Source organism: Trichoderma harzianum, assembly GCF_003025095.1.
Source record: "Trichoderma harzianum CBS 226.95 unplaced genomic scaffold M431scaffold_1, whole genome shotgun sequence".
Lineage (NCBI taxonomy): Eukaryota > Fungi > Ascomycota > Sordariomycetes > Hypocreales > Hypocreaceae > Trichoderma > Trichoderma harzianum.
In genome coordinates this window covers 1,915,140-1,926,603 of record NW_020209249.1, presented here as the reverse complement: position 1 = coordinate 1,926,603, position 11,464 = coordinate 1,915,140, and the positions used below count along the sequence as shown (strand labels likewise).

The 11,464-nt window shown below is 52.0% G+C and overlaps 3 protein-coding genes across 3 annotated transcripts; 2 read left to right on the top strand and 1 right to left on the bottom strand.

The window, feature by feature from the left end:
- Positions 1–3,033: 3,033 nt before the first annotated feature.
- Positions 3,034–4,800, top strand: M431DRAFT_104139 (hypothetical protein; the record flags this gene model as incomplete). The annotated part of the gene is made up of 2 exons (XM_024911540.1): positions 3,034–3,276; positions 3,460–4,800. 2 exons carry the CDS (start codon positions 3,034–3,036, stop codon positions 4,798–4,800), a joined length of 1,584 nt encoding a protein of 527 aa, XP_024780241.1.
- Positions 4,801–4,997: 197 nt separating this feature from the next.
- On the bottom strand, positions 4,998–6,548 carry M431DRAFT_489331 (hypothetical protein; the record flags this gene model as incomplete). The annotated part of the gene is made up of 3 exons (XM_024916661.1): positions 4,998–5,268; positions 5,488–5,969; positions 6,312–6,548. The coding sequence occupies 3 exons, from the start codon at positions 6,546–6,548 to the stop codon at positions 4,998–5,000; spliced, it is 990 nt and encodes a 329-aa protein (XP_024780240.1).
- Positions 6,549–8,384: 1,836 nt separating this feature from the next.
- M431DRAFT_73053 (hypothetical protein) lies at positions 8,385–10,733 on the top strand (the record flags this gene model as incomplete). Its single annotated transcript, XM_024922098.1, has 1 exon — positions 8,385–10,733. The coding sequence occupies one exon, from the start codon at positions 8,385–8,387 to the stop codon at positions 10,731–10,733; it is 2,349 nt and encodes a 782-aa protein (XP_024780239.1).
- Positions 10,734–11,464: the final 731 nt, after the last annotated feature.

The following is an 11,464-nucleotide window of genomic DNA, read 5'->3' as shown; positions in this document are numbered from 1 at the left end:
CAGCAGCAACTCCATACAGTGCATCGGGAGTTGCATTGCGAAGTGATGATGCTGCTGTTGCTGCTATTAGTGTTAATGTCAGCATCTCTGTATTGATGGATTCGAAACCAAAATCAGAGCCCGCTGTAATCACTGCTCTGTACAACACGAATCCTTTTTACTGCCGGGCAGAATCCCTGATAACTGTCACACACACTGTCGCACAGCGCAATCAGCACCCTAAAACGGCGCCACGCCACACAAACTCAGACTGACACAAGCCGCCGCAAATGTGCACACCGCCATGTCGCACTGTCCTGTCTCAGCCATGTTACGCAGTATTACGAGCATTGCCACCAAAGGTGAATTGGGCTCAACTTGGTTGGGTCGGGCTGGGCCTTGGCTGAGCCGTTGTCGGGCCTCCCGCGAAGTTGGCATGTCTCTCTGTCTGTCACCGGGCTGAGCCGATAGAAATGAAATAAAAAAGGAGTAGCTGAAAGATGTGGTAATGTGTCCCAAAGTAAGCACTTCATTTGCCCTGCAGATAAATTTAGTTTTGCATCTACTCCGTACATACGGCTTTGTTGCGTCAAAAGGAATGCAGACAGTACAAGACGCAACTCTCGAGTGACTTCACTTTGCTGCTCCGATAAAACACATCCACACACACAAGTGTCGTTGCCCAGTCTCGGGACATGAATATTCCGACTGCTTATCGCTGCATTTGCGCGTTATGTAATAAACTGAGAGCACCGCGCACAAGCCAAGACGTCGTAGCGGCACGGACTCGGAGTGTGAGTAATAGCTGGCGGGACGACACTGACAGTCAAGCCATTCGGGTTTGTTAGTTTTGGCGCATGTTTTTAATTCTCACTCAGCAAACCAGCACAGCTTCGTTGTGTTGTTCGCCCAACCACACAGCACCGGTTATTATGGCTTCCGACTTATCGCTGTGCTTGCAATGACAAGTCACATATGCATGGCGACACCGCCCAGAAACCCGCAGCGTTATTGGATAAATGCGGTCATAAAGGAGAAGGAAAAAGGGGTCGTTTCAATGTAGTATGTTCGTACAGGGTAGCCAGCCTGAGACAAAAAGTGACATGACGCTCGCTGGACATTGCGCCAATGCACTTTGTAGCTTCCCCCTCTTGGGCTTGTAAAGGAAATTATCGTGTCCAGGCGTATTTGGAATGCGACAAGACGAGTTTCGCGGACTCGATTATTGTCGGAATAAGTCGGTTCGATGGTTACACAAGGAGCATTGAGAGATAAGCATACCTAGGTATCAATGATGCCATAGCTGGTACCCAAGTTGTTCTCAGGTACTGCTAGGTAGATACCTATCGTGGAGGATTTTTGGCAGCGGTTGAACCCGTAGAGGACTTGTAGTAGAGCAGCTTTGTCGCGCGCCACGAGGCTCTGTCTGTCTGGGTCAAAACACGGCCAATACACGTGGCGTCTCGCCTTATCGGAGGGCATTTTGAGGTTCCTCGCAACCCCACAGCGGAAGCAACAGCGGAAGCCATCTCGAGGCAGCTCCCGAAAGACTGAAGTTTGAGCGGCGCCAGTGAAAAGCTTGGAGAGTGTAAAATTCCACAGCTGGAAACTCGAGCGCGCGACCTAAATATATGTGGAATGGAACTCGTAAAACTGTCGTTTTAGACAGCGCTTGTCAACGGACACAGTCTCAAGCCGTAACTGGCTGGCTGACACTTCTTCATTCCCCATTCTCGCCATCTCTTATTCGTCTTCTTCACGTTACACAAAGCAACAGGCATCATGCTCCCAAACCCATTCTCATGCATTTTCTTCATACCGGCATCTTCCCCGACTGGCAGATCATCTCGCCAAAGCGTTCCATTCGCATCGTCTTGCATGGTCAAGCGAGCAAAAACCACCACCGGAAGCCGATCCGACTGGCAAACGTGAATCAAACCCCGGCATGCAAATCGACTGGCATCACGCCGCGGAAGCTGATCCGGTTGGCAGTCGTCGATGAAATCCCTTCACCGGGGAAGCGTTCCAGAGGCATGGATATCGTCGAATCCTTGAAATTCTCATGCACCGGCTTTGGATCCGATAGGCAACTTTTGGGGAGGGGATCTCAGGTGTGGTTGTTCGGTTGCAGGTGTTCTGCATCCGCGATGCATCTTCACCTCCATCCGCGTATTTTCGTTTTTCTCATGCACCGGAAGCACTTCCGATTGGGAAAAATGATTTGACGATGGAGCCATTATCAGGGATTCGATGCGGACGATCGTCACCGGGGAAGTTCACCCTTGTATCCGGAGCGTGACCAGTTGCCCTTCGGTGTTCGTACGCAGTATGGCTGTCAAGGCTGTGTAGAGTCGCAGCGGTGTTGAAGGAATGGCCTAAAGCGAAAGCCATTCAATAGCGCCGTACTCGTACGAGGACTGTAAGAGTCTGGCCCCAGCCCACCGGGACACTCTAACAAATCATCTTGAGCGACTGTTACGATAGTCTCAAGTCAAGATCCTCCTACTGTAGAACCTCGACTGTAGGGATAGAACAAGCAGAGAGACTCCTGCAATAGCTGGGCTACGTCATTTTCCATTCTGGTGGGTTCAAGACACGCTCCAAGTTGCCAGTTTTGGACCCCCGTTTTTCTCTCGTTATCGATTAGGAAAAACCAACAAAGTCCACCCAAGAATTAGACACAGAACAAGCTCAAAGCCAATCTGGCATGTCTCCAGATCTGCGATACCTCTTCTCCGGACGCACAACTAAAAAGGGGGGAAACCAGATCGACTCCCGATCCAGTCTTGCCCAAACAAGGTGCGGTGCAGATTGAGGGGCTCACCAGACCTTTGGAGGGGTCGCTGAAGAGAAGAAAAAAAAAATTACGAAAATTCCCGAACCTGGACTGATCCGTCCCATGCAGTCAACGACCATCAGCCCTAAGCTCACCCTTGCTGTTCACAGTCACTCATATTTCCGAGGTCCCGGCAAGCAAGTCATCTTCAGCCCAATCGAGGTTAGATACACATCCAGATACTGTACAGTTACAAATAGACTCGTCATTTATCTGCCATGAAGTTCCAGCCGCAAGAGCTCCCGCTGGGGTCACCGCCCTTCTTTGAAGATGAGGCCAACCGCACGTGGGTGCCCCTGTACAGCCATGCCTGCTCCTTTGGGCCGGATATCTTTGTGGACAAGATGATGAATCTCATCAAGAATCCCAACCTCAACTCGAGCTGGCTGTTTCGAGCTGACATTCTGTACGACGAGGCCAAGACGAAAGGCAACACCAACAGCATCGGCAGCAGCAGTAGTGTCACGGATGCTGATAGTCTTACTGGCAACACTGCCGCTAGTAGTAATACTAAGCCTGCTCCTGTAGATGCCGGTGTCGGTGCCGTTGCCGATGCTAATGCTCATGCTAGCCCAGATGCTACCGTTGAGGATGAAGCACCCAAGCATCACGAGACCCAGCCGCCATCCCGGACGGACTCCGAGGTTCGCCCCATCGCCGTTGATATACGCGGCATGACCCTTGAGCGCACCCTCGTCCGCAGACTCATCCCCAGGAACGAGCGGAGAGACAAGCCCCTGGAGCAGACATGCGCCCTTTTCACGACCAAGCCGGCACAGGATGGGCATGACATCAGTTCCACGGCACTTGCGTCTGGATCTGGATCTGGATCTGAATCTGGATCGAGATCCGAATCTCCATCTCCATCCACACTCGTCATATATATGCCCCATTCGACCTCCGCAGACAGTCTCCCCTTTTATCACCCCAAAGTCCAGGGAATCGCGCACCTGCACCAGTGGGACGAAGCAGGCAAAGGCACAATATCCATTCACTTCCTCCCCTATCCAGAGCACCCTTTGAGCGACGCGAGGCTACAGCGGACAGCCTACCACCTTCTCGAGATCATCGACAAACACGGCCACGGCGCCGCCGAGGGCTATGTCAAGAGAGTCAATCACGATTTAGTCATCCCCCAGGACAGATTTCAGAACCGGTACGCACTTCTCAAGAGCAAGTATGCTCGTCAGCTGGTTGATTCGTGGGCCGAAAAGACGGACCCGTCGAAGCACGTCTTTGAAGACTTGGGGATAGCCGCCTTTCTCATCGAGTTATGGAACGACATGTATCCCAAGGAGACTACCACCTTCCCAGGCTTCGTCGACATTGGCTGTGGCAACGGGCTGCTGGTCTACCTGCTGACACAGGAGGGCTACGCTGGATGGGGCTTCGACGCGAGAGAGCGCAAGTCGTGGGCTCAGTACCGAACGGGGGGGCAGGCTTCCCCCTCTGGCTCGTCTCTCGAGGAGCGGCTGCTACTTCCAGCCATGGTCTCGAGAAGCGGTCAAGATCAAGCCAATGCCGACGCCAATAACGAGTCAAGTGACCTTTCCGATGGCGTCGTACATGACGGCGTCTTCCCGCCGGGCACATTCATCATTTCCAACCACGCCGACGAGCTGACCCCCTGGACGCCGATTCTTGCCGCCTGCTCGAGGTGTCCCTTTATCATGATCCCCTGTTGCAGCCACAACCTCACCGGGGACAAGTTCCGTGCACCCCCTCCCCAAGACAAGACCAAGGCCAAGTCGACGTATGCGTCGCTAGTCGACTGGGTTTCCAGGATTGCGGAAGATTGCGGCTGGAAGGTCGAGACCGAGATGCTGCGAATTCCTAGCACCAGGAACACTTGTTTGCTGGGGAGGACCCGCACACGAGAGGTGCCAGAGGCGGATATCGTCGCTCTCATCGCAAAGTACGGCGGCACGGGGGGCTACTACGAAAACGTGGCCAAGCTGATCAAATCTGGCCCGAGAGGTCACTAATGGTTTGATGGCAGATGATGATTTTTTTTGTTTCTCCCTGGGGAGCCGATTTACTACGATTCAAGGGCGTTTTGCTGTTGAAACTGCCCAAAAAGTCCATAAAGTTTTTGGAATACAGGGCCTCCGTATGGGAGAGCGAGAAGACAGACAGGAACAAAATGGCTTGAGTGACAATGGCAAATTGGGCTTTTTGCCAACTAATCCAAATCAGGTACCGGCAAGTGGTCGATGAGCTTCGTCTTGAGTCCCAGCCTCTCCATGGCTTCCATGGCGTTCTTGTCTCGCAGCTTCTCAGTCTCCTCTGTGCTCGCCAGCACAAACTTGTGCCTGAGCAGTAAGGCTCCCACGGGGACGCCGTACTTGGTCGCCGTCTCCTCATCAACCTTGCCTAAATCTATGATGAGACTCGACTTGACGCCAAAGACTACGTCGGATGTCTCATACTTGTCACCGCGGATAAAGAGCGTCCTGTAATAACACGGCACGATATCAGCTCAGCTCCCGGTCAAAGTCCAGCCACACACGTCTTGCTGCTATTCTTATGCGTTATGCTTAGATGGTGGGCAGGGGGGGGGAGGGGAGCCAGGGACAAGGGTAGGCTTGAGATGTGAACCCGGGGGGGGAATCCAAATTCAAGTACAGGTACAAGCACTTGTATCCGGAGGGGGGAGTACGAATAATACGTACGTGATGAGAGGATCCAGTCCTTGTTTCTCAAACATGAAATGCATGTGAGATGGCCTCCAGCAGTGGCGGTTGAGCAACTGCAGCAGCTTGCCCACCGGACCATCATCCGGGATGGGGTAACTGACGGGCTTGATGGCCTTGAACCAGAAGCCACCGTCCACGTCGCTCGTCATGATGCAGCGCTCGCTCGGCGACTCTCGATTTGCGTACTGCACGTCGTAGTGGCCTGAGGAATCCGTCTCCCAAATGTCCACCTTGACGCCAGAGATTGGCCGGCCAGAAGAGTCGGAGACGGTGCATAATGCGAGCATGGGCTCACCCGCAGCGTCAGTGCTCATGGACGAGCCTATGGGGAGGTGTGGCGCATCACCGGTGTGGAAAGGTCCGAGTACGGAGCCTTCCGTGCAATTTGGTGGCTTGGGATGGTCGATGGAGTCGACCAGCATCGAGAGGCCAAGGATATCGGAGAGAAGGATGAATTCCTGCCCGGAGATGTCAGTCCGGCAAGCCACAACTTGAGAAAAAAGAAAGACACGCTTATGAGACCCAATTACGTGTCACTCAAGGCAGCGTGATAAGACTACTATTGTCATGGACCTGGTACATGGTATTTTGGGGTCCAAGAGCCAAGGGTGGCAGAGGGATGCAAGAAGAAGGCTCCCCGAAAGCAGGGAGAGCTTAGAATGGAAAAAGGAAACGAAACAAGACCAGGCTATGGAGGTGCGGCAACCAGAATAGATGCCGGCTGGCTCCGCGGCTAGCCGATAGAGACGAAGGATTGCACTTGTTTTAATTATATCAAATGAAAGAAAGAGATAACACACCTGGCGGACATCGGTGCACATCTGGCCAGTCTTGGTGAGGAACTCAATGGTGGCCATCCACTCATGCGTGCTGAGGCGTGTTTCCCGTGCAAAGTCGTGGACATGGGTCACCAACCGCTCCATGAGATAGTTGAGCCGTGCATTGCTGCTCTGCGAATTAATTCGCACCACGTTCTCGGTGATATTATCGATGGTGAGGTCGAGCAGAGGAGGGGTGTGGTTAGTTGTGGATGCCATTGTCGAGTTGGTTGTTGGACGAATTGATTGAGATGGGGGGACGATTGAAAATTGAAACCGGGGAAAATGCCACAGTTACGAGGAGTGTGGTATCGCCGAGTTGTTGTCTCTCTCGTGCATGTGCAGAGCACAGAATAGTCGGTTTTCACTGGTCTCTGCGACAAATGGTGTGATGGTGCCCAAGGTGATGATGATTGCTAACTCCAGTCCGTCGTCCCTCAGCGTTGTTTAAATAACTCTGGAATTACTCGCTTCGGTCCCATCCCCAGACGTCCCGTACGTAGTTGCCGGCCTCGTCAACAGAGTTCTTAATAAGAGTTTCCTCACTCGTAAGCATTAGCCCAGAATTAAATAATAATGCTCAACCACCAGCCAGAGGCAAATGGCCAGAGGCCCCAAAAGCCAAAAGCCAAAAGCCCGCTGGTTTGTCAGTTCGGCGTCAGCAGCCCAACCCCCACTAATACAACCTCGCCTTCTCCTCACTGCCGTCCTCTGATCTCGCGGCCGAGACTCCAGTCCCAGCATCGCCCCATCTGGGGTATCAGTCCGCTAGCAAGGAGATCGGGGTCCGGCAAAAGGAGGAAGGAAAAAAAAAGAAAGATCTCTCATCAGGGGTGTGTGGACCGAGAAGGATTGCCGCTACGACTGATGGGGTCTGAATTCGTGCAGCTCGCATATGCCATGGTTTGCTGCGCGGCGCTGCACTTTCCAAGCAGCAATCACATCTTTTTCTTTCTTTTTCCTTCCTCCTCTCGCATGTCTCGCGTTTGATTTGCCTTTGCCCATGCATCCCTACCTGTCTCGCGACTTCGGGGCCACACCAGCTGGAGAAATCGCGTCGAAGGGGGGAGGGGATCTGGATCAAGCTCGTGAATCGAATCGCCGCCCTCTACCAAAAAAAAGAGCCTTGATGACGGCCTCACTTTGCCATGGCTAGTACCTGCTGTAGCCCAGCATTAGTACGACCAGATACCCGTAAACGGAATCTCCTTTTCCCACCGAGTGGGCTCTTGACAGTAGCTCCCGGCAGATCGCCTGCTCCCAACTTTTCCGCTACCGCTTCATGCCATGGGGGGCCCCTGTCCGTGTGGCTGCAGCACACGGGCGTGATAGAAAGCTTCCCGGTCCCAAATCACATCGAGTTCACTCAAAAGTGAGGCGGACAGGTTCGCAAATCGGCGAATGAGACGCGTGCTTCCTCTCAGTTGTGGTGGGGAATCTGTGTTCACTCCCATGCGCCTTTGCAGTCACCGAGATGGGACCATGCATCAAGAGAGCCTGTCTTTGGAAAAGAGGCGTTTGGAGGCTTGAAATCTCTCTTCTGATGGGCTCCAAAAGAGATGAGAGACACAAGCCAAGAGAGAAAGGAAATAAACAAGGAAATCATGTGAGCGGCCGGCGGCATCGAGGCGATATGTACTCCGTAGAGTGCTTTGAGGTGAGAAGATAAACAGTTGACAGACAGATTGGCACCCCCAGCACTGTCGTCTCTGTTTCTGAATCCGGGTTCTCTTTGTCTCTTCTCTCGTGTATGTATATCACCATCTCTTTCGAGACACACGTATAAAGAGTCGGTTTCCTCGTACAACAATACTGATCAAAAGCCTCCATATTCAGCAGAACAGATCTTCCCCGTCTCTGGTCACCTTGTTGTCAGCAGCATCAGTACAAGTTGCACCTTATTACCTACCTGTATCTTTCCAGTCGTACAGCCCTCTTCTCATCTGCCCTTTTGCATTATACCTTTCGCTCAATTAAACGATGCGGATAAAGATAAACAGCCTGCTCCTCGATCCCCTTGAAGACACCATGTCTCCAGGTCGTCCTAAACCCACCATGCCTCCCGATCGTCCTCGAGATCGTCCTCTAGCATTTTATGCACCTCAAGTTACCGGCAATAGCAAACTCCTCGCCGAATTCGAGCACACATGTCGTGTCTGCAACAACTTCAAGCACTGTGAAGACTTCGAAAGAGTGCACGCGTTAGAGGCCCGTCGCAACCCGCGAACCCGAGTCCGCGGTGACCCTGAATTCTACATCATCGAGATTTTCACGAATCACCTCCTCCGCGATGGCAAGGATGGTGACGGCGGCCTGGATGGCGAGAAAATCGATGATGCCGACAGGCTCCGAGACTGCCCATACTGCCGATTGTTATTCGATTCTCTCAATCATTTCTTCAAAGATAGTACCGTAAACTGGAGAGAGGATGCCCGGGAGAACCCTACCCTCATTGTCCAAGTCAAGGTTCGGCCTGGTCAGCCCCTGATTCTGAACTGCGCTACGGCCTTTATTGTTCACCACGAATTCACTCTTGTTCGAGCCGATCTGGAAGTCTTCATAATGGATCGGGGTTCCTTAACCGACTCTGACTTTCCTCGCGCGGAGCTGACAAGCCCGGAAGATGATGACTCGCACAAGCATCGTGCAAGTGAAGGCTTTTTTCGATACTGGTTCCGAGGCTGCTCGCGTTATAAGGACGCCACCGATCAATGCTATAACACTCCTAACCGATTGTTATATATTGACTACGACAACGATGAAGTCGTATTGTGGGAGTGTCTCTCCAACCCTCCCGGGTTTCCAGATGTCCCGGATCCGATAGAGTACGCGACGTTGAGCCATACTTGGCTCAACACTGACCCAGGGGTTCCTAAGCTCCTCACCTCTAATATGGACGAGTGGAAAGAGGGTCAGACGATTTCCGGCTTGCCAGCAGCCATTAGAGACGCTGCCAGAGTTGCCCACCTCAACGATATTCATTTCCTCTTCATAGATTCCATGTGCATCATCCAGGATAATCATGAGGATCTGAGAGTGCAAAATCCCATGATAAGCAACTACTTTCGGGATTCCATTCTGACCATTGTCGCGGCATCCGCTGTTACACCAAATGACGGGTTTCTCCATCCTCCAAAGAAGGACTGGATCACAAAGAAGCTTCAATTTGTAGCTCCAAGCGGCGCCGAAGCTACCATGACACTGCGCAGGAAATACTCCCGTCCGGAGACTTCCTTCGATGCCCTCGACAAGGCGTCGCATATTGTCAGCGTTGCTCCCGGGTCGTTTCGACGAACCGGCCCGCTCTATGGGCGACATTGGTGCCTTAATGAAGGCCTCTTGGGTACTCGCGTGATCCATTTTACGTCGGGAGGCATCATGTGCCAGTGCAGACGTCATGACTGTACTCGCGAAGGAGTGAAGGAGTATGACAGGTCTGATTGGTCTCGAGGGATGCCGGAGCGATACGGGGCACGCGATGCGTCGGAACTGTGGTTTCATGCTGTCGAATTCCACACCTCGTGTAAGAAGCTCCGCGGAGAAGATAGGCTCTCCAAATTGTCTACCTTGGCCTCCATGTCCGACATGGGCATTCAAGACCGGTATGTCGCAGGCCTTTGGTGGAAGAGCATGACCACGGGTCTGCTATGGGAAGTGAGCTTGCGCCGATCACAAACTAACACGAACGTGACCAAGATAACCCTGCCATTCACCAAGCAAAAGGCGCCATCTTTCTCCTGGGCCTCTGTTGACGCTCCGGTTGTGTGGCGAGACAATTACTGGACTTCCAGGGCTGAGGCAAGAGTAATTGGATGTGGCAGCATCCCAACGGATCCCGATGACCCATGTGGCAGCGTTAATGGGGCTTGGATTCGTATGGAAGGTTTCATGTTCAAATGTGAAATCAGCCAGACGCTCGAGGGTGCTGGCGGAGATCGCTTCCAGTATGCCTACTTTCGTGGCAAGGACGATAACAGGATCAAGGCATATCCTTTTGTTGGAGACGGTGCACTTGTCACGGTCAAGGCCAAAGGTGCCTTGGACCGGCTGCGCAAAAGACATGTTTCCAAGATTTCACGGCGCTTACGCAAAAAGGGGTTTCTGAAAGAAAGAGAAATCAACCCTCTCCATACGCGTGCATTCTTGGCGCGGAACCATGACGAATTCAAGCCGAATAGGCTGGGACCCAAAACAACTAGGGGGGTGGCGTTTATACTCTGCATCAGACAAAGAGGAGATTATGACGAACATCGTGAAGGAATCGTGTTCGATAGGTGGGATGGGTTGGTGTTGACCCGCTCGATGAGGTATCCTGGAGCCCTTGAGCGGATCGGCTGCATCAGAGATGTGCCCAGTACGTTGCTTGATTTGAAGGATCAGTTTTATGGCGCCACAATAGTGTAGTACCGTTTAGGTGCAAAAGACAGGTCTCTCGGTTTTCCTAAGAGTTTGTTAGTGTCTTGGTTGACCAACCGTGAATGAGAAATTCATGTGAAGTCGGATTTCTTTAGTGTGTCTTTTCATTCTTTCAATTCACTGGGTGTTGATTGGCCTGAGGGGTCTTGTGACAGAAGGGAAAAAGAAGAAGAAAAAGAAAGAGAGGAGACGGCGAGAGACAGGGACATCTGGGAACATGGAAGAGATGTGAGGAGAAATGAATACGAAGAGTGACAGAAGAGGAATGAGAGTAGAATATTTGTTCATCTCTTCGTTCTGGTTTGTCTCTCTCTTCATTTTTGGAAGCGTAGGAGGAGGTTGGAGGATGAAGCAGAGAGAAAATACGAGCTGCCCCTTATACTCTCGGAATGATAGGCACTTCGTTTGTTTCCCTCTGCTTTCCGCCTTTGCTCTCCTCTTGCGGTTTCAATTTGTTCTTTTCATCCCCCATCTCTGAGAGAGAACGTAAGATGAGAGAGATGAGAGGGCGGGGGAAAACGTGGGCCGGCTGTTGTTGCGGTGTGTAATGGCCGGTTCGTCTTTTTCTCTGGCTTGCACCCCTCTTATCTTACGTTTTCTCTTGCCAATTTCCCTTTTGTTGCCAGTTTCCCTTTGCCGCCATGACAGGTCATGGGTTCTTTTCTTTTTCTTTTTATTCCTTGTCATTAATGTTTAATACCCTCTTTGGTTTTAGATAG